Here is a 23858-nt window from a genome sequence, read left to right as displayed (position 1 = left end):
ATTAGAATGGCAGTATTGGCTTCAATTCATAGCAATGTGAAAATGGCTGGCGAGTACAGGGGATGCGGGTGGGTGTTGAGGATGGTGGTAAGTATGGTGATGGTGGTGGCTGTAGGCCTTGTGTGATGGGTAGTTGTGGTAGAGGTTGTTGCTGATGATGATGGTAGCTGTGATTGTTGTGATGGTGGTAGTTGTAACTGTGACGGTGATAGTTATGGCTTTGAGGTGATGGTGGTAGCTAGATGTGGTTGTAGAGGTGATGATGAGAATTATGGTTGTGTGATTATTGGTGGTGGCCAGTAGGTGTGGTTTTTGGTACATGTGGTTGAGGGATGATTACAGCTGTAGTTGATGTTGAGAGGGTGATGGTCGTGGTTGGCAAGGTGATGGTGGTAAGTACGATTGTAAATGGTGGTAGACTTTTCACGGTTGGTGAGGTAACACTGGTAACTGTGATAGTGGTTGTAGTAGTATCTGGCATAAATTGGTGGTTAAAATGTTAACCAGATTCACGTCTGCATAGCAGACTTATACCACCTCTTCATAGACAATTTATTTTTCATACCGTATTACATATTACATGGACGTTACTTTTTTTTTTTCGTCACATAATTTGCATAAGTAGCTTAGAAGAGAATGTTAATGCTCCAAATACAGATATAAATTGATAAGAAGGTGGTATTAGTGACCCTCTCAAGCAATTTATATAAATGTAAGCTGCTTTGTGGCGATAAGTGTTGTAGTTAATGAGAATTTTGGTGGATTGAGGTGGTGGGACCGGTAATTATGAATGGTGGTTAGGCAGTTTCCTCCAACCTGCGTTACCAACACAGTAACTCCAACACCAAACAGTGACTCAAGTTTTCTTAAGGAGTGCTACATTGTAATTTATTGGCACAACGGTGGTATGGAGGTAGCATGTTCTTCTCACATTCTGAGTCAGCCCCGTTTCTTGGGTTCTCAACGAGCTGTGACGTATGTATAGATGGACGGCATTCCAACACATCGAGTTTTACATATGGTACATAATTACCACTGACACATCTTCACCCTTCTCATTTACCTAACTTGGGGAAGGGCCATTTCACCCTACCACTTCCCCCTCAGGAAGGTCCAGTTCCACTCTGGACCTCTTAATTATCGGTATTATTGCCTCCAAAAGTTCCGTTCCTCATGCCGTTCGGTAAGTCTTAACATTAGCTACATTAGTGTGGGGGAAGCTGCAATCTGCTTGGTTAGTTAAACAATTTTAACCAGCTGCTGGATTTAATTAATCTAATATAATGTTTTGTGTTGCAGCAGAGCAGGAGGAGGAACGAATTTTTTGGAGGCAGTATTACACCCACTTAAAAATTATGCGGCACCCCTGGCTGCAGTCAGGTTTGAAGTGATACGTATCTCAATGTGAAACAGTGTTCATTTGGTCGTGTTGCTTGGTCTGTGTGGCCAAATGAATCACACCTCAAGGGTGCCGAATATCTATCTATTGCCAGACGCCATAATCTCGTAAGTGGTGGCCATTTAACTTAAAGTTATTTGTTTTATAATAAATATATATATATATATATATATATATATATATATATATATATATATATATATATATATATTGCCAGATGCCTTAATCCCGTAAGGGGTGGTCACAAACAAATCTCTTCCATGTCGCCCTGTCCAACGCCATTTCACTGCTGTGCTCCCAGTTCACACCCCCCTCTCTCATATACCTCTCCACTCTATCTCTCCATCTCATCCTTGGCCTCCCCCTCCCTCTCCCTCTCCCCCCCTCCACCTCACATACACTCTCCTCGTCAGTCTCTCACTCTTCATCCTCTCCACATGGCCAGACCACATCAGTGTGTTTCTCCTAATGCTTCCTATCACATCCACATCCACACCACAACGCTCCTTCACTACCTCATTTGTCAGTCTGTCTCTCCATGTGACTCCACATGCTACTCTCAAATAACTCATTTCCACAGCTCTCACTTTTGACATGTATCCCTCCAACAAGCATTGTGGTGTGGATGTGGATGTGATAGGAAACGTTAGGAGAAACACAGTGAGGTGGTTTGGCCATGTGGAGAGGATGGAGAGTGAGAGACTAATGAGGAGAGTGTATGTGAGTGAGGTGGAGGGGGAGGTCAAGAATTAGGTGGAGGGATGGAGTGGAGTGGTATATGAGAGAGGAGGATGTGAGCTGGGAGCAGGGCAATGAAATGGTGGGGGACAGGGTGACATGGAGGTGATTTATTTGTGGCCACCTCTTATGGGATTAAGGCATCTGGCAGTAGATAGATAGATAGTAATGTGAATTGAAACTTAGTAACTCAAATTTCTCCTTCAGATATCTGTTGCATTCAGCCAGCCATCACCAACATGTCAAGTGCATCTTCACCTTAGTAAAAAAAACTGAATATAGTTTGATTTCTTTGACTTGTAGCTTTTTCTTTGTTAATATTATAATTCCTCCTCCCCTTTTTTTTTTTTAAGTTTCTGTCTCTTCTACATATATTGTATTCCTCAATGTTTAGGGCATTGTTTTTATATCTTTGGGGTTAATTTCGTTTTAGTTAGGGAAAAGGGTGTGTAGATCAGATATTTGTTCTAAGATGTTTAGTGGAGAAGTATCTAGAGAAGGGAAGGAAAGTGTATGCTTCCTTCATGGACTTGGAGAAAGCTTATGACAGAATAGATAGGCAAGGTATGTGGAAGGTATTAAAAATATATGGAGTGGAGGGGAAATTGTTGAGTTCTGTGAAGAGTATGTACGAGGGAGCTAGGGCTATGGTGCGAATGGATGGTGAGCTGAGTGAGTTCTTTGATCTCAGTGTGGCTCTGAAACAGGGTTGTGTGATGTCTCCATGGCTGTTTAATATATACATGGATGGCGTTGTAAAGGAGGTGCAAGGTAGGGCAGTGGATGTGGGGGTGGCTCTAATGAATGAGGGTGAGATTTGGAAGATTCTGGTGTTGCTGTTTGCTGATGATACAATATTGTTGAGTGAAGATGAATGGGAGTTGCAAGGTATGGTGAATGAATTTGGGACAGTGTGTAGGAGGAGGAAGCTGAAAGTTAATGTAAACAAAAGTAAAGGTATGGTGTTTGAGAGGAATGAAGTCACAGAGTGTGCAGTGAGGTTGGATGGTGAGGATATGGAAAATATGAGTGCATTCAAGTACTTGGGTAGTGTGATGAGTAAGGATGGAACTTTAGGGGATGAAGTGCGTGAAAGGGTACAGCAGGGAAGGAAGGTTGTTGGTGCACTGAAAGCAGTGATGAGAAATAGGGAGGTGAGTATGGAAGTTAAGAAGTCACTGCATGATAGTATTGTGATCCCTACCCTGACGTATGGAAGCGAGGCGTGGACCTTGCAAGAGGGGAACAAGTCAAGAGTGAGAGCAGTGGAAATGAGTTACTTGAGAGGAGCATGTGGAGTGACGTGGAGGGACAGGTTGACGAATGAAGAAGTGAAGGAACGTTGTGGAGTGGATGTGGATGAGAAGATTAGGAGAAATACACTGAGGTGGTTTGGACATGTGAAGAGAATGGAGAATGATAGACTGACTAAGAGGGTGTATGTAGGTGAGGTGGAGGGAGGGAGAGGGAGGGGTAGACCGAGGATGAGGTGGAGGGATGGAGTAGAGAGGTATATGGGGGGGGGTGAGTTGGGGGGAGGGTAGTCAAATGGTGGGTGACAGAGCGACTTGGAGGCTTTTTGTCTGTGGCCACCCTTTGCGGGATTAGGGCGTTGGGCTATAGACAGATAGATAGATAGATTTTTTAGCCTTGGGTGTCCCCCTCAGCCAGGTCCTAAACCCACCCAAATGAGTCCCAAAACAAGTTTAAAGACAATCTAAATGGCCTAACAGCTGTAAAAGAAGCTAGTCTATGCTTGACACCTGTAAATTACTCACTAAAAACAAATAAATACAATCTGAAAATTGTCAGATATAAGTCTGGCAAAATGCATCCCTATATTTTACATATTAAATGTACCCCAAGATACGATACCCCACCTAACGATGGGCTTTTTACTTAACCAATTGCATCGTTAAACTGGGATAGACCTGTATTATTGTATTGCAGACAGTACAGTTTATTGCCTTTGTATTGATTTTGTTCCTTCATGTATTAATTTATATTGCTGTATGACTGGCATTTTATTAGTTATTAGGGATGGAGTGGAGAGATATATGAGAGAGGGGGGTGTGAATTGGGAGCAGGGCAGTGAAATGGTGGGGGACAGGGTGATGTGGAGGCAGTTTGTTTGTGGCCGCCCCGTATAAGGGATTAAGGCATCTGACAATAGATAGTGAGGTAGAAAATCAAGCTTAGTAAACTGTACCCCAAAATGACAAAGTTCACCTCACCTATAGCTAAAACACATTAATCGAAGTCTAAAAACAGTTTATAAATCAAACCAAACACACAATTTTAAACTAAAATATCATCAAAATCAGTTTTAAAAAAATAAATAAAAACCCATCGTTAAACTGGGGTTTGGCCATCAGGTGATATTGCTACCCCCCCTCGCTAAGTCCAGGTGTCGCAGTTAAAGGTATCGTATATTGAGTTATACCTGTACCATTTGTAGTTGTTGTTGTCCTAGGCTTATTTTGAACTTAAACCTGGTGGCCTGCAGGCTGAAGTTGCCTTTCCCTTTCAGTCCACCTTACTCCTATTGTGGGATATGGAATTAAGGGTAACGGAGGCACTCAGTTATTTTGGTGTTATCGCACGAAGGTGTCATTCGAGCACCATTAAAAGTAGGACGTACTAATGATTGCTGGGAATGGGGCTGTGGTCGCTCCCATCTCATACCATACCAGTAAAGTGTGTTTTGTGAATGCTTGACGACAACTGAGTGTTTGCACATATGCTTATCATCATAATTTCATCTTCGTGTAAACCTTCAACATTTCTGGTAAGGTACTTGAACACAAACAGAAGAATAAGTGGACTAAAATATTTACTTTCACATTGTCTCTCACTCTCTCTCTCTCTCACACACACACACACACACACACACACACACACACACACACACACACACACACACACACAGCATGTGCAAGTGAAAAACAACCTAGGCGGTACCTCACATGTGTTACTTTTATAGTGCTTTAAATCAGTTTCTTAGTGGAGCATGTTAATTGAAGCCCGTGGTACACTTCCTTGTAAACTGGGATTCCAAGGGGTTTCTTTGGTCTCATGAGTAAATATTAAGCTAAAAACAATTTTTATTGAATGTATCTACTACCTGCTGAAAGAATCTCTTCTCTATCTCACATAGTAGAAAAGTTATTAGCCTCTGAAAACCATCGTGGTCATGCCATGTCATGTTGGACCAGGCTGGGTTGTGCCGGACTACTCATTTCTCAGCTGAACGTAAACGTTGCTTTGCTTGCTGGGCTCACTTGCTCTTAATAGGTAATTCTTTAGCCTGATAGATTAATGAATGCTTGCATTGCCCATTACTTTGAGCAGGAGGTTATTAGTTGTTCCTTTGTTTTTACTGTTTCATGTTTCCCAGGCACCACATTATAAGTGGAATATAGGAATAGAATGATTTATATATGCCCTATTTTTCAGTTCTTTTGTTGGGAATGTTAACTGGTGTGTTTGAAGAGACAGCTGCTTCTTGGAAAAATATTGATTAGTTGTGTAAGGTGCTTGAGATGAGTCTATTGTTGGGGCGGCTCCAGTAGTGGTGGTGTGGGGGTATGATGGAAAGGGAGGGGAGAGGACGTGGGCGGAAGGAGTGGAGAGCAGGAGAGAGAGAGAGAGAGGATGATGGAAAGGGAGGGAGAAGAGAGCCTGGGTTGAAGGATGGAGGGGAGGATATGGATGACGACAGGGAGAAAGGGAGTGGAGAGGAGAGATTGGATGATTATAAGGAAGAAGGAAGGGAGTGGATGATGGTAGGGAATGAAGGAGGGTGGGAGTGGCTAATGAAAGGGAAGGAGGAAGGGAGTGGATGATGGTAAGGAGTGAAGGAGGGTGGGAGTGGCTCATGGTAAGGAAGGAGGAAAGGACTGGATGATGAAAGGGAGTGAGGGAGGGTGGGAGTGGCTGATGATAGGGAGGGAATAAGGGAGTGACTGATGATAGAGAGGGAGTAAGGGAGTGACTGATGATAGGGAGGGAGTAAGGGAGTGACCGATGATAGGGAGAGAGTAAGGGGGTGATCGATGATAGGGAGGGAGGAAGAGGGTGATCGATGATAGGGAGGGAGGAAGGGGGTGACCGATGATAGGGAGGGAGGAAGGGAGCGACTGATGATAGGGAGGAAGGGAGCAACTAATGATAGGGAGGGAGGAAGGGAGTGACTGATGATAGGGAAGAAGGGAGCGGCTGATTGTATGGAGGGAGTAAGGGAGTGGATGACGATTGGGGGAGAGAATGATGGTGAGAGGAAGGAAGTGGGCGATGATAGGGAGGGAGAGGATGGTGATAGGGGAGGGAGGGATTGGATGGTGATAGGGGAGGGTGGGAGTGGACAATGATAGGAGGGGAGGGAGTGGACGATGATAAGGAGGGAGGGAATGGATGATGATGTGGGAGGAAGTAAGGGAGTAACTGATGATAGGAAGGGAGGAAGGGAGTGGGTGATAATAGGAAGAGGGAGGGAATGGACGATTATGAGGAAGGGAGTGGTTGATGATAGGGAGGGAGTTGATGGTGTAGGGGAGGGAGGGAGTGGACGACGATAGGGAGGGAGGGAGTGGATGATGATAGGGGGAGGGAGTGGATAATGATAGGGAAGGAGGAAAGGAATAGATGATGATGGGAAGGAGTTGATGATGATAAAGAAGGAGGAAGGGATTGGTGGATGGTGATGGAGAGAGAGGGAGTGAATGATGATAGGGAAGGAGGAAGGAAGGAAATGGTTGATAATAGGGAAGGAGGGAGGGAGGGGGCAGATGATAAAAGAAAAATGAGGATGGGAGTGGATGATAATAGGAGGGAGGAGGGAGTGGCTGATGAGAGGAAAAGAGGAAGGGAGTGGATAATGATAAGGAAGGAAGAAGGGAGTGGAAGATAAATGGAGAGAGGAAGAGTGGAGAGGAGAGAAAGAGGATGTTGGAATGGGTTGAGGAAGTGGGCATGGTTTGTAGAATGAAGGGTGGAGAGCAGGAAAATGATGATGATGATGATGAGAGAGGGAGAGAGATTCTAAGCTACTGTACATGAAATTGAAATAAGAGATGCAAGGTACAGCAGGACACCAGGTTTCACACCTAATAGGGACTGTAAAAAATGCCTCCAAAGTTGGGGCATTGATCTTATGGGAAATAAGCTATTAGGAACCCGGCCCATAAGAAAGCTCACCCCCCTAGTGTATTTCCTACTCTGAATACGTCCTAAAGTTAACTGTTACCTGAAATGTTGCTTTTAACCTGACTTTGAACCTCTGTAGCCAACCTCGTGAAGCAGTGAACTCAGGGGGTGATGCAGTGTTAGGTTTCTTTGCAACCGCATCATAAAATAGGTGGGCCTGGTCTTGAATTTCAGGCCCTGGCACACTGACGCCTTCCCTGGTCCTCCTATTCAGCCACTTTAACAAATAATATTAAACCACTATGGTGGTACTACTCTAAACTGGCGGTTTGGGTGGAGCACGAACCTCTGTACAGTGTTGTCACGTGTTCCATACCCGCGATGTGAAACAGCTGTTATATATGTAAAAGGTCTCACAAATAAGATAAACACATATGAATACAACGTTAATGTGTGTATTATAATACAGGTATATGAAAGAACAGTAAACTTATTATGCATAAAATATTTATACTTCAGTACAGAAACGTGGCATAAATGTTTTACAGTTGTTGCTAAAAAAAAAGGTAGTCAGTTTTATTGGCTGTTACCATATTTCTGGGGTGGGTAATAATGTCACAATTATGATTACAAGATAAAGTGCAGGAATATATGTAAAAACATGCCAATTTCTTAGTTAAAAAAAAAAAAAAAAAAAAAAAAAAAAAAAAAAAAAAAATTAAACCCTTGTGAGCGGCAACACTCGCACATACCCAGTCTAACCCAGCCAGAGCTTCCTCGTGTCACCTTTAAAAAAAAAAATGCGCCAAGACTTTTACCTCCTGGGTGGTGTGGAAATAAAGTCAAATTTACAATATGTACAGTATGATGTAAAAGAAAATAACCAAAATGTATCCTAAAATACCATAAACAAGAGAGAGAGAGAGAGAGAGAGAGAGAGAGAGAGAGACAGGGAGGGAAGGCAGGCCGGGGCGGTGTTCAGTGTACTGTCGAACTGAGGGAGAGATGAAGGAAGGAAGGAGAGAGTGATTGAATGAGAACAAATCATGGCACCGCAACACCGAGGTCATCTGGCACCATGTGTAAAACAATAATATAATAAAAAACAAAATAAAGAAAGAAAGCACAATTATAAGTCACTCAGAAACAAAATTCCCTAGGGTGATGCACATCTCCCCCCAGGAGAGAGAGAGAGAGAGAGGCATCGCGGGTATGGAAAACGCGGTAACACTGTACAGAGGTTCGTGCTCCACCCAAACTGCCAGTTTAGAGTAGTACCACCATAGCATAATTGAGCTGTACTCAGTCACTATTTTTGCTAGTCAACCTCCGGCGCCTGGTTCAAAATACTTCTTCGCTAGGGCTAGATTGGCGGCTAATATCCAGATGTCCTGTACCGCTCTGCCAATTTAAATTATTTTTCCTAAAGTTATATTGGTCAAGTGATCAGGAAAAAAATATAATTTTTTTGTGCAGTTTATATATATATATTTTTTTACATTAAAAAGTCCTTTAATCTGACCACCAATAATCCGAATATCCCAGTACTCTGAATTTTCCGAGGCAGCGGATAATTTAAGCGTGGTAATAAATTTAAGAGTATTGAGTGAAAATTAAGTGAATTATAGTAAGTTACCGTTGAAAGAATTGAGTGAATACGAAGTGAATGAAGTGGATTTTTGAGGGGGTCTTTATCTGGGTTTTATCTATGGATTTATCTGGCTTGGACTTGGATGTACCTGTCTACAAGTATTCAGCTACACTTCTGTGCATTTCTGGTGAGTAAAACATTAACCCACATCATTTTATGTGTTTATTTAATGATCATGTATATATTTTTAATGTTTTCAGAGGTCTCTCCCAGCAGTTAAAAAAAAAAAAAAAGTTTGAAAGACCCTAGGTGCCCTGCCACTCGGATTACAGGACTTTAACTGTATTTATACTGAATTCTGTTTCTTTCTGAAATTTCCAGGCTGGTAGTCACGAAGGCACCACCCTACAAATTTTTGCAAGAAATTGAGTTTGATATGAATATAAAAAATATAAATTACACAACGAAATTATATTTTTTCTTGATCACTGGACCAATGTAACATTAAGAAAAATACATTTAAATTGGCAGATCGAAGTACAGGAGATCCAAATATTGATTGGCTTTAAGTTCGCTCAGCTGTTTTCTCACAAAGCAGGAGAAAACAGCCCCAGTTGAAAACAGCCCTCACCAAAACAGCCCCACTCAAACTAAAACGGCCCCACCCTGTGACCAAAACAGCCCCACCCTATGACCTAAATTTACAGTGGCATACTGTACAGTATTGTGAGCAAAAATCCAATCTGATCTCACAGATATGATCTGCTATTTTTATAGCTATAACATTATTGCCAGCATATTAGGTTAGGTTAGGTTAGGTTTTGGTTTAAGTGGCAACACTGCAGTATACACAAAATATGAATACCAGGCGAGGTCATAGGGTGGGGCCGTTTTGGTCATAGGGTGGGGCCGTCTTGGTCATAGGGTGGGGCTGTTTTGGTCATAGGGTGGGGCCGTTTTGGTCATAGGGTGGGGCTGTTTTGGTTTAAGAGGGGACGTTTTGGTGAAGGCCGTTCTCAACTGGGGCCGTTTTCTCTCAAAACCATTTTCTCATACTACCCACAGTCAACTCTGACACATTATACATTTTGCATATTTCAGAGTTACAAGCACCTTTGTCCATTTCCTCCACAATTTTATTTTTTAACTTGTCATCATACATGCATTTTTCATTCCCTTGCGGTGGTAGTCTCTTGGCCTTCCCTTTACCACCTGCTGTTCCAGATTCACGCCTTCTTACACCATTTCCAGTATCACCTGGTCCACATCTGGCTCCACTTGAAGCACAAGATGACATACAGTAATACCCTGATATACAATACCCCAAGATGTGATAGCCCAGCTTAGCGACTGAGGTACAAATACCACCACACCCTGTTAGACGATGGCCGTGCCCTGGTTTAATGATGGGCCCTCTGGCGTTGTGTTCACAGGCGATAGGCTGAAATTTTGAATCACACGCCTTCCTGCGGCCAGCTGAGCCCGCCCACCTCCCAGGATGTGCAGAAATGCTCATGCAGGCCCCACAGCCATCGCTTACCCTGCACTCACCCATATCATTCTTCTCGCATTGGCCATCTCAGAGTGAGGAACTCTCTTACGGTTGCCTACCACACATTGTGTTACATCACGTTACGCAAGCTGCTGTCGTAGTGCAGCGAAACTGAGTACGAGCAGTGCCGTGAGTAGAGCAGTGATAAGATCATGTGTGGAGTGTGATTTTGTGTGTTTCTTGGCCTAAATTAGTGTGATCATGTCTGGTAAGGGTGCTGCAAGTGGTGGTGCAAGTGGAGGCCCTAGTCGAGGTGGAATGCGGCCTGCTGGTGTTGGTGCTGGTGATGTTCCCGCGAAGCATGTGCGTAAAACTGCGTCCCTAGAAGTCAAGCTTGATATTCTTAAGCGCCACAAAAAAGGCGAGGGTGCATGTGCTATTGCCTAGGCTCTCCACCTGGCCCAGTCGACTGTCTCCGCCATCATCAAGAAGGGGGAGGCCATTAAAGCTGCTGCTGGGGAGGTTACAACTTTAACCCCTAAGATACGCAGTTCCTCCACCCTGTCTATCCCCCAGAATGCAATTAGGGGTCGATTTTTCAGCATTAACGAAGCTGAATTTTTTATTTTGTTATTTGAAGAGGTTGATTTCACACACCAGAAAATGTATATTTCATTTCCATATGTCGAATATATACTAACTGCACAGTGACGCATCAGCGCTGAAAATAATTAACGCTCGTGTTTGGGAGAAAATGGAGAACAACCGGAGAAATTTTGTCAAAATGTAGTTTTCGCAGACATTTTACAAAAAGTAATGAATGCAATATGATATGAATTCATAAAACATTTATTTGGTAGAAGGACTGTTCATAAGAAATAAATAAATAAAAGTGAAGAAAATAAGTAGTAATGGAAAATCAATCTACATCAAGAAATTTTATATACTGTATGTGTAGCATCTTATAAGCAGAAACATATAAATTAATAAAAGTAACAAGATTTGAAGTGTAAAAGAGAGAGGGAGAGAGAGAGAGCTAAAGAAGCAATAAATAAAATGAAGAATTCCCTCGCCTTTTCCTGTCCCCTTGCCACAATAAATTTCACCAAGATTTATTTTGGTCTTTGACATTTGAAGAGATTGATTTTACACACCAGAAAATGTTTATTTCATTCTCATACATCAAATAGTTACCGCACAACCGTTCACGTATGGGAGAGAATGGAGAATAACCAGAGAGATTTACAAAAAACGTAATTTTTGCAAACGTCTCACAGAAAGTATTGAATGCAATATGATAAAGGCATAAAACACATTTACTTGGTAGAAGAAATGAGCAAATAAATAAATAAATAAATAAAAATGAAGAGAGAGAGAGAGAGGGTAGAGATAAAGGACAGGGAGGGGTTGAGCTGCTCACTTGACACAAGGAACCATGATAAAGGCATAAAACATATTTATTTGGTAGAAGGAATGTGCATAATAAATAACTAAATAAAAGTGGAGAGAGAGAGGAGGTAGAGATGAAGGACGGGGAGGAGTTGAGCAGCGCACATGACACAAGGAACCATGATAAAGACATAAAACATATTTATTTGGTAGAAGGAATATACATAATAAATAAATATATAAATAAAAGTGAAAGAGAGAGAGGGGGGGGGGGGATAGAGAGAAAGGACAAGAAGAGGATGAGCAGTGCACGTGACACAAGGAACGAGACACTGTGGGATATTGAGAGGTGGAGGAGGTGGTGTGGGGGGTCACTCTGTGGGAGGTAGTGGCTGAGCCAGAGTTGCCAAGTAGGACTTTATACTCAAGTTTAGGCTCCATACGTCCCATCCTGAGCAGCCTTGTGCCGGGGAGTTTGACCACCAGTTTTTTACAGAATTCCACGATCGATGTTCTTAGCACTCGGCTCACCAAACAGTGCCAGTGTCGATCATCATCCATAGCACCTTGGGGGTTGATCCTTAGCCGCCGGGAGTTTTCGGCCGTCATCCACTCCTCCTTATGGAGGATTTCCGAGATTTTGGCAATAATACCCTTACGTCGAATCCTAATATCTGCCAAACTATAATAGCTAGAGAATAAAATAAAAACACCTAAGACTCAACAACACTTCTTCTTTCCGATGAAGGTATCCCGAGGTCTCTAGGTGGTCCTGTCAATGAGTAAGGATGAGCTGAAGATGAGTGGTTTTACACGTATGGTGGGCAGGATCCGAGCATTCGCCATTGGCTGTGACTTTGGACTTGCTGGCTAGCGTTGGCGACACTGACTGGAGTGGTAATCGTAACACTATCTGGGCATCCTTGGATGGATTGTGAAAAATTCCAGTCGATCCTCGACATTTCCTTACCCACCGTTGTTAGGATGAGTCATCACCCTGTCCATGTGGCTCCCCAAAGGGTTTTCCGCCCATTTCATAGTGCCATTGTACCCCATAGGTGTGTTGGAAATGAAATATCTCTTCGTTTTTCTGTACTCACTTCTTCCGTCATTTATAATAATTTCTCTTTACAAGGACACTTATAATTGCACTTGACATCATGATTACGGGTAATTGCACTTTGACAAGTAAATACTGTGGCTGTTTCACGCAGTATCGTTGAGGATGAGGTAATTACTTCTACTATAATTCAGGCTGGTTTGTACTAATCAGGGGCATTGTGAAAATCTCATGTTATACACAACTTACATTATTTGTACTTCACATCACAAATACACTGATGCTCATATTCAGCAGAATTTTCCTGACTATCAAGTGCAATAATTTTGTTATAGCCAGCCAGGTAATTTTCTTTCTGGCCCACTCACAATTGTTTTTTTTCAGATAACAGGTGGGCTAACTCAAGGTATTTCCAGTAAGTTTTTCACCAGTTGAAATGAAGGGACCTTAGGATGGCCAGGTACTGTACCTGTCATGGGCTAAATACTTACCGAAGACAGGTGTGCCCACAAGTTCATCAACCAACCATTAGTCATGGAGCACATGTTTTCTTACGTGCACCATCAACATGGTAAGGGCTAGCTTCACAGACATCTCCCCCACCTCCACAGATATCCAGTCACACATGTTTGTGCTCTCGCTGGCAGCCACATCCAGCCACTCCTCACACATGGCCTGGTGGAAATTTATTTCCTTCACCAGCTATTGCATTATAGTAGTAATGAAAATAGCCCTGAATATACTGCTAATAGTCCGGGATCTGAGGGGAAGCATCCTCCTGCACACCTGCACCCTCCTTGTCAAACACGGGCACAGACAGCTCTAAGCTGGCTCCATCTTCCCACACAAAGATATCGAATCTACCCACATGTAGTGAAGCTGGCTGTCTGCCATGTGCAGAACATTTTTTCTGCGCTCGTGCATGCCCACGGGCAAGGGATGAGGGGGAAGGAGAGGGAGAGATGTGGGAGGTGGGGGAGTAAGCGGGTGATGACTCACCTGATGCAGGACTTCCCTGGGAGATGATTGGTGCCGAGTATCACCACGTGGGGCCTTTGTGGAAAATGCCATTCCTGAAGGGCCAGGTTGTGGTGATTCCGCCCATGAGGTGCTAGGCTAAGGTGTAGGATGAGACATCGGTGAGCAGGCGGCGAACATGTAGGTGAGATGGTTCATCAGCATTTATTTTGCTAATGACTGCCAGGTCCATGCTCACCTGCCTAGAGTACTGGGTCATCTACCTCCTCCTCCTCCTCCTCAGTGAACTCACCACTGTCAAAGGCCCTTCCCTCCTCCTGCAGGAGTTTGAGGGCCTTCTCTGGCGTCTGTGAGCGGGTAGGGGGCGGAGGGTGAGAGAGGTCGCTTTCCACATGGTAGATCCTTCTCTCCTCCGAGGACGTGCTCTCACTAAGTGTCCGTGAGGACACGGTGTCATCCAAGGCACGACCAATGGCACTATCACTTAGTCCTTTCCCAGGTAGTAAGGGCAGAACTTTCGCGGGGGTTGATGAGGCGATCGGCCCTTCCCGAGGTGTTACAGAATTGGACGATGACGAAGAAGACGACATGGCTCCTACACTACCAGTGTCATGTACAGACAGAACCGCGCATCTGTGGGGTACCGGGGGGTACTACCTACCTGGTGGATATCATAAAAAATGGGCACATTCAAAGGGTGGCGGGAAGGTGAGTGCGGTATATGCCGTCAGCAGGCGGTGCTCCGAGCCTAGAATCGCGACGGCTATCCACGTCAGCCGGCTGTTAGGGGTTCTGGCGGAAGGCACCCATGAGCCAGGCAATTACAGTATTTGCACCAAGGCTCTCTTGCTATGGGAGGATATCAAGGTGAGGTGGGATCTTGATGCTAGTGAGACCTTCAAGGGTAGCCATGGGTGGTTTGACCAGTTCAAGAGGTGAGCCAATCTCCACCACGTGAAGGTGTACAGTGAAGCGAGTGCAGATATGTTGGCAGCAGCAGCGTTTCCTGACTAACTGAAACGCATCATCGCAGAGGGTGGCTACAGTGCGAAGCAGGTCTTGAATTTTAACTAGTTTGGGCCCTTTTGGAAGAGAATGTCCTCCAAGACATATCTTACAACAGAGGAAAAGTCTATGCCATGGTTCAAGGGCTTGTAGGACCGGCTTACACTCCTGCTGGGGGGCAAAGCTGAGGGCGACCTCAAGTTGAAGCCTTTTCTTGTCTACCACTCCGAGAACCCCGGGACTCTGGTGGGGTATGTTAAAGAAAATCTTGGGGTGATTTGGAAGTCAGACAAGGAGACCTGGCTGACTTCTGATATCTGTTCATCATATTTCCACTCGTACCTCTTGTGTTCTGAAGAGGTATGCCTCTAGGGAGAATTTGGCGAACAGATTTCTCGTGGTGGTAGACAGCGCACCTAGCCATCCTCCCGCGATGAAGGAATGGGCAAGCAACATTGAAGTGGTGTTCCCGCCCCCCAACACCACGTTGTTGTTGCAACCCATGGACCAAGGGATGATTGCTGCGTTCAAAGCGTATTACCTCCACCACACTATGCAGCAGTTGATGAGGGCCTGTGACAGTGATGATAGGAGAACAGTGCAGCAGTTCTGGAAGGGCTACAATATTGTCACTCCATAGAGAATATAACTGCAACGTTGTGTGAAATTAGCCAGCCCACCATGAATGGTGTGTGGTGGAAGCTGTGGCCAGTGTGTGTGCACTCCTTCACCGGCTTCCCCGAGGGCGTGCAAACTCCCCCGGGGCATTGTTTGCGGCAGGACATAGTGGAATTATTGCACGAGGCGGGCTTCGGGGAGGTCGATGAGGAGGATGTGGCAGAGGTTCTCGAAAGCCGCAGGGAGGAGCTTGGCAATGAGGAGCTCCTCAGTATGGAGATTCAGCGAGTACAGCAAGAGTCACAGCAGGTGGAGGTCATCCCTGAAGTGCAAGCCCTCAGTATAACAATTCTGAGGGAGATGCTGTCCAAGCTGGTTGAAATCATTGCACTGATGCACACACACGACCCTCTCCCAGAAGGAAGCAAGGACACAGCTAATTGGTTGAAGGAGGGGATGAAAGTGTACAGGACGATGCTGGAGGAAAAGAAGAGGGTGGACAGGCAGACAACAAACTGTCTTCTTCAAACAGGCCCCACCACATCAGCAAGCCACAAAAGATCCTCCCAGCTCTCAATGAGCAGAGCATCTCCCCAGCCTTCAGCTAGCAGAGCATCTCCCCAGCCTTCAGCTAGCAGAGCATCTCTCCAACCTTCAACCAGCAGAGCATCTCCCCTGCCATCGCCCAGCAGAGAAACACCCAGAATCTCCTCCCGCCAAGGATGTGCTTGGCCCGTAGTGCTGGACCTAACCTTCAGACAATCCCCGTCTCCCGTGTCACGTGTGTCTCCACTAAGGCACTCCACCACTCCATTGCTACCTTCCTCACCCCAGCCTCCATCTCCCTCACCACCTAAGCCACTGCCTCTGTCTCCCTTGCCATGATGTGAGCCACTGCATCTGACTCCATCACAACCTCATCTGTCATTGCAGCGGTCTCCCTTGCCACCTCACCGATCATCACAGCTGTCTCCCTTACAACGTCTGTCATCGCATCACACTCCAACACCACCCCCAGAGCCATCGCATTGCACTCCATCACCACCCCCAGAACCAGTGCATCAGTCTCCCACTACGATCACCCCACCTTGTCCAGCTTCCCCCCCCCCCCCCCCTTCCCACACCCCTCTCATAGAGATGGGGTTTGAGGGCTTTGAGGAGGATGAGTGAGTGCTAGGGAGCACCACATGTCCCCTAGCCTTATGGAAGGATAGCAAGGATGATGACTGGGACCATACATGGACTTACAAGAAATAAGTGATGAGAGGTGTTTGATATTTTCTAACCAGTTTTCAGGCTTTATTTGTTGGTTTCAGAGAGTTATTTACAGGTGTTAGGTTTAAATTAGCTTCCTTGACAGCTGATAGGCCATTTAGATTGGCTTTACACTTGTTTTTGGCCTCATTTGGGTGGCTTTTGGGATTGGTTTTGGGAGAAACCCAAGGCTGGTAAACGCTGCACATTACATGCGAAAAGTACCGCGATATACGATACCCCGCCTAACGATGGAATATTACCTAACCAATTACATCGTTAAACCAGGGTATGCGTGTATTTCCAGCAGATCTTGAATTTGGATCTCTATTGTATTTTGTTTTTCTCTTGGAGGGAACTGTTATTACGGGCTCATGGCCTTTGGTTCCTTCTTCCTCGCATAAAAAAAAAAAAAATTACTAATCAAGGACGTTAGAGTGTAACACAACTTGCGGACATATTCAACATGTGTGGGAGAACAGGCCAAACTGAGTGTTGGTGGTGGCGTCCCCATGGTGAGAATTCAAAACGTTCGGTGCCAGAAGGCATGATTTTTTTTTTTTTTTTTTTTTTTTTTTTTTTTTTTTTGAATGCTCAGACACGGGAATACAGGTCAGCCCTGTTATATGATTCATCGCTGTACGATACCCTGCCTGAACGTTATGAAAAAATCAACACCCTTCCCCGCATTTTGATGGCCAGCCCCCTGTTATCCGTTTTTTTTTTATTTTTTTTATCTTTTTTTTTTTATACTGATTTTGATGATATTTTAGACTTAGATTTTGTGTTTAGGTTGATTGATAAAGTGTTTTTAGGCTTAGATTAATGTGTTTTAGTTATGGGTGGTGTGAACACTCATTTTTTAGTGCACTTTACTAAGTTCGATTTTTTTTCCACACTTATTTTTGATGATTTTCAGATTTTATTTTTGGGTTTGGGTTAGTTATAAACTGTTTTTAGGCTTAGCTTAGGTTGTTTTAAAGCTATTTTAAGTTTAGGTGAGCTAGAAACTTGTTTTTGGATCATTTGGGTGGGTTTTGGACTTCGTTGGGTGGGTGAATTTCAAGGCTCCCAAACACATCCCTGTACTCTCTGTGTTATAACGTCCCTGTTTAACGTTACCCTGACTCAACAATGAGTTTTCCCAAATGCATCTCATCGCTGTAAGGGGGACGGACTGTATTTGATGTCTGCTGCGAAAATGCATTTTGCCAAACTGGATGCCGCAAAACCTGGAGCCTTACTGTATTGTACAGGAATTTTGAAACGAGAGATTCAGAATACCTGTACTTTACGTGAATTTTAGATAAGTTTTCCTGTCATCAGAGCAACTCACTTTGGATAACATGTACAGTATACAGTTTCTTAATTGAATTGCATAGGTTATGTTAGCAACTGTATGCAGTTGATAGATTCTGGATAAACTGGCAGCTGGGTAATTAGAATCAGTCCTTCATTAAAACAGTTTCCTTAACCAAGTCCAACCAGCTATGGGAGGCCAGGTCTGGAGGTGTATGGCCACAATGAAGACAGCGACAGTGCCATCACCCACCTCACCTTTCTTCATGGACAGGTGTGTTTTTTTCAACATGTTAATTTTTACTTTTTTTATACACTGAGTTCTTGGTATAACTTTTTAGTGTTCATTGTTGCATTTAGCCCCTTGAATCTAATAACATATTATTAGTTTTTGCACATCAGAAGTGAAAGAAAGAAGTTGTTTGAAAATAAAAAGGTGTCTCCAATAAAAGTAAACAAAAACAAAGGTGCCATTCAGTTAGAAATAACGAACTGATTTCAGGCTCTGAGTTGAACTGAGTGTGAAGTTGATGAGTTGAACGGTAGACCAACAAAAGTGTAAAGGGAAGCAATGGAGGTAGTAGGGAAAGCTATTACAACAAAAGCCAACAAGTATTCAAAATATTCAAAATCAACCCTTGAGCCTTTTTTTTTTTTTTTTTTTTTTTTATTTTTTTTTTAAGAACAGGAAGGAAAAACAAGTAAATTAAAAAAAAAAAAATCCATAACCAGATTACTGACATCCTCCATTCATAACAAATCTATAACAGTTGGACTTGAACAGCTGCAGGTTGAAGTTTGGGGGGAAACATCTCTTGGGAAGTGAGTTCCAGAGAGATGCAGTTGGGGGAATAAAAGAATTCTGGTTAGCAGAAGTTCTGCAAAATGGCTGTGTGACATTCCAATCATGAGCACTACCAGATGCCTGTGTAGCACTATCACAAGGGAAGGCATGGAGAGGTGGCACAGTGGATGCAACTCTATCTGAGCATTTGCCATAAAAGTATCTGTAAAGTAATGCAAGGAAAGCAACATTCTCGTCTTACTTGCAGGGGAGGTAGTTTATTTATTACAGCAGGTTATTAATAATTCCAACAGCTTTGTTCTGAATTTTGTCTGGTTGTTTTAGTGCAACCTCTCCACATCCATTCCACAAGGGTGAGCAGTATTCAAGCTGAGTGTGCACATGATTTATAAATTATAGCTAACTGCTTGTCAGTGAAGAAGTTACGGACTCTACAGTAATCCAAGTTTCTTTGAGGTGGTTTTAGCAGTTGATCAGACATGAGAGTTCCAGTTGAGGGCGTTGTTAAGTGAAACACCGAGAATTTCAGTACTTTTGGAGATGAGAATATTATGAAGAAAAGAAGAGGCAAATAAAAATAAAGATGAAATAGAAAGAGCAGAATTGAATAAACTTATCAATAAGAAACAGAAGAAAAACAAAAGAGAAATATGGATCAGGTCAAAGTAACCACCAAAAGAAGGAAAATATCTGAAAAAGGTACGAAGCAAAATGGCACCAGGAGAGCAACAAGGTACATCACTGAAAGACACAAATGGTGAAATCATGAAGTTCAGAGAGAAGATGGTGAAAAGAGTTGTAGAATTTTATGATGAACTACCATATATGCATCAAACACAATAGTACCAACAGCGACTTTTCAGTTGACAAATGAAATATCAGAGGTAACACCAGGTTAAGTAAAAATTTCTTTTAAATGTATGAAAAGAGGAAAGGCCTCAGGAAAAGATGGATTAATAGCAGATTCACTGTTGGATGCAGTGGAAGTTCAAAACTGACTTGCCATTTTTTTTTTTTTTTTTTTTTTTTTTTTTTAAATATATATATAAAGAAGAAAAATCCCAAATCATGGGGTACTGCAATAGTTATTTTGATTTACAAGAAAGACAGCTCAAAAGATCTTAGTAACTATCAACATATTAGCTTATTATCAGTTATTTGCAAACTCTTCACAAAAATCCTTACAAACAGAATAACAGTAAATTGTGATGAAAATCAACCTTGTGAATGACAGGATTCTCAAGCAGGTATTCGACTGCTGATCATGTACACTACCTGAATCAGCAACAGTAATTGAAAAGACTACAGAATTTAATAAACAACTTTGCTTAGGTTTTGTCAGTTACAAAAAGGCTTTCTATTCAGTGGAGAATATCAACTATAATTTCAGTGTGGAAATAAGGAGTAAATGAGAACATTTAAAATTGCTTGAAAGCATCTGCAGAAAGGGAACTGTTGCAAATTAAGATTGAGAATGGCATCCATCAGGGTGGTACAACTTCGTCAAAATTATATACAGCATGCCTTGAAAGCATTTTCAGAAAGCTAGAATGGGAGGAAAAAAGGAGCAAACATTGATGGAGAAGACTTACACCCTGTAAGATTTGTAAATGACAGTGTCCACATGTCATTGAGCAGGTTTGGTGGAGGATTAGTGCCTTGCCCCACAAAACCACTAACTCAAAGACAAACAACCACCCCTTACGTGATTATGGCATCTGACTATAGATAGATAGATAGATACAGAAACAGCAGAGACAGTGCACATGTTAAATGACCTTAATAGAGAAAATGTCAACGTAGGGCTGAAAATGAACCAGAATAAAAATAATGTTTAATCCAAATGCACCAAAGAGCTTTATCGAAATACAGTAAATGAAGAAACTCTTTAAAAAGTTGAGGAGTACAATTATTCTGGGCAAATACTAAAACTAACGCCAGACCATGAAAGCAAAATTCAAGACATACTGTATTACAGTTGGATGAAAAGCTTTTGGTAAAAATGGAGACATCATGAAAAGTAGGTTGCCAGTGTACAGTATATGAAATGAAAAGTACAGTACATAAAGAATGTATAATCCTAGCAATGATGTATAGTTTTGAGACCTGAAAATTGACAAAATTGATGGAAATCAAATAATCCATCCTCAGAGAGCAATGGAAAGGTCAGTGTTGGGAATATCTTTAAGAGACAGGAAAAGATTACCTTGGGTGAGAGAGCAGAATAAAGTCAAAGATATTATAGAGGTTATAAAAGAACAGAAATGAAGGTGGGCAGGTCATGTAGCAAGAATAAGGGATAACTGATCGAGGAAGAAGCTGACTGACTGGACTCCAAGAGATTGTAAGCATAGCAGAAAAAGAGCAGACAGGAGGTGGAGAGAGAAGTTTGCAGGCAAATCATAGCAGAGATTGGCTCAGTCAAAGAATTCGTGGAAAAGGTTGGGAGAGGCCATTGTTTGTTCAGCAGTGGACTTGCAATGGCTGATGATGATGATGAATATATATGTACTGTATGTATATATATATATATATATATATATATATATATATATATATATATATATATATATATATATATATATATATATATATATATATATATATATATATATATATATATATATATATATATATATATATATATATATATATATATATATATATATATATATATATATATATATATATATATATATATATATATATAAAACAATTAACTCTAAGCCATTGGCCACCCCATCTGGGATACATGGCGTCTGGCAATGAATGAATGAATGAATATATATATATATATATATATATATATATATATATATATACATACAGCACCCTCGCATCCAGTACGGTATTTCTGTCAGACAGTACTGCCGTACTGGACTAAATCCGTACTAGACAAACAACAGATCTTATGGGAAAAATGAATAATGTCAGACAAGCCTTGAAAAAGTCCCCTCAAAATTCAACTACATTTTGACACAACTAAGATTTTACCAACCTTTAAGGTGAGTGGTGGTGGGCTTGAGGGGGAAGGGGGAGGGGTTTCCGAGGCTGCAGGAGTTCCCACTGACCCCCTGTAGGAGGACCATCAGGATCCTGAGGAGGCCCCTCTGCCTCAACCTCCCTCATAAATCCCTCATAGTCACACACTGACACATCGTCGTTTTCGTCATCAGGGGGAAGTGCAATACTGCAAATTGACTGGCACATGTCACAAGGAAGGCGTACTAGACTGGTGCGGCAGTACTAGGGAAATGTTCCTCAGTGTTGGGCATCATCCCTCGCCCAGGCGGGTACTAGAGTAGAACTCCTTGGATTTGGACCACTTTGCACAGCCGATCTGTACTAGTCCAACAAATCCGTACTGCAGTAATAAATTATTTTTTTGCCGACCGTCCTGGACGAAAATAGTACTGGACAAACGTGTACTGGATGCGAGGGTACTGTACATATATATATATACTGTATATACATATACAGTACAGTAATCCCTGTAATATCTGGACGCACAATAACCAGGCATCCCAACGTCCAGACATTTTGGACCCGGGCCTTCGGAACCCCAAAATGGCCAAAAAACGTAAAAAAGACCCCCAAAATCTGACATTTTTTTCACCTGTAATTTGAACATGGCGTGTGGTGCTGAACAGCTTTGTTTTGCCGCGTAGCTGCGGCCCCCTGCTTCCTCCTTCCCTCCCCAGTTCCTGCTTAACTACCGTTGTGACTAGATGCTCCTTGCAATTGCTGCCGCATGTGCTTGTTTTTGTGAATATACAGTGAATAAACTACAATACCTCGCCACTAGACCACATTGGAATTTACAGTGTTGTGCAGTGTTAAGTAATTAGAATTCAGAGTGCAGGGGATTAAGTGAAGAGTGCATACTGGCATGTTGCAACTGGCTTGGTGCAAGTAAGAACAGAATGTGCAGTGTTAAACAGTTATAATTCACAGTGCAAAGGATTAAGTACAGCACAACACTGGATTACTGTATGTGCTTCAAGTGCATTTTCACCACTGCCAGAGCCTTAGAGGAGGCGGGTTAATCTTCGTAATGGCCATGGATGTGTTTTAAGTACCCTGTACACTGCTAAATATTTTCCATACTCAGTTTTAATACCTCTTTCTCTGGTTCCTTTTCATTTATTTCATGGTTTCTGTCCCATATTTGTGTGAATAGGAGCTTAAATAGGTGCTATGCATGTCTGGTAGGGAGTTATGTTGGTGGTTTTCTGAGTTAGGGTGGGTTAGGGTCCATAAGTACCTGTCCAGGAGGCATTTTCCCAGTATCCAGACAAACCCACTTTCCGGACGTGCCTTTGGCTTTGTTACATCGGATATTGGAGGGATTACTTTATATATATATATATATATATATACTGTATATATATATATATATACACACTCAATCCTCGTAAACCGTGGCAATTTGGGTCTGGACCACTGCCGCGGTTTACAAAATCCACGGTTTATAAATAATAACTCTTATGTGGATAATTAATTAGGGTCTGGACTTTGGCCAACCACCCCCCAAAAGCACCCTACGTACACCTATCTAGGCACCATCAAACAAACATGCAAATTTAGGAATATTCAGTGCATGTACTTAATAGAAATAAACAATGTTAAGGGATCTCACCTTAATCCTATGATGATATTGCTTAAGTGAATGGAGTGGGGTGGTGTTGGGAAGAAGTTAGAACCTCTCAGCTTGAGGTGGGGGTGCTCCCTCATGCTGTTCTCCCCTCTCCAGCTCCTCAGCCTCCCTCAGGAAGCCCTCAAAGTCTGCCTCAGAGATGACTGATGCTTGATGATGATGGTTGTTGGGTCGCGGTTATCAAATTGAATGCCGCGGTTTACGATTCTCCTTGGAAAAGGCCCACTTCGGTGGCTAGATCTGCCATTTTCGTGACTTAACAGCAGTTTAAGGGTGCCGGCAGTCTGACAGCCACTTTGCCGCGGTTTACGAATCCGTGGTTTATAAACACTCGGTTTACGAGTATTGAGTATATATATATATATATATATATATTTTATATATATTTTATATATATATATATATATATATATATATATATATACTTT

General features: G+C 42.6%; 1 protein-coding gene across 1 annotated transcript in view; it reads left to right on the top strand.

Moving 5' to 3' along the window:
* The window catches only part of l(2)gl (LLGL domain-containing protein l(2)gl), a 443338-nt gene that overhangs the window by 50136 nt on the left and 369344 nt on the right, over positions 1-23858 (top strand). The window contains 1 exon segment of the mRNA XM_080274241.1: positions 18158-18242. Within this exon segment, the coding sequence (XP_080130367.1) occupies positions 18158-18242 (85 nt within the window).

The sequence above is a fragment of the Coenobita brevimanus genome, chromosome 57, assembly GCF_032717465.1.
Source record: "Coenobita brevimanus isolate Jiangsu-jjx chromosome 57, ASM3271746v2, whole genome shotgun sequence".
Lineage (NCBI taxonomy): Eukaryota > Metazoa > Arthropoda > Malacostraca > Decapoda > Coenobitidae > Coenobita > Coenobita brevimanus.
Note: the sequence above shows the minus strand (reverse complement) of the source record. Positions and strands in the feature narration are given on the sequence as shown.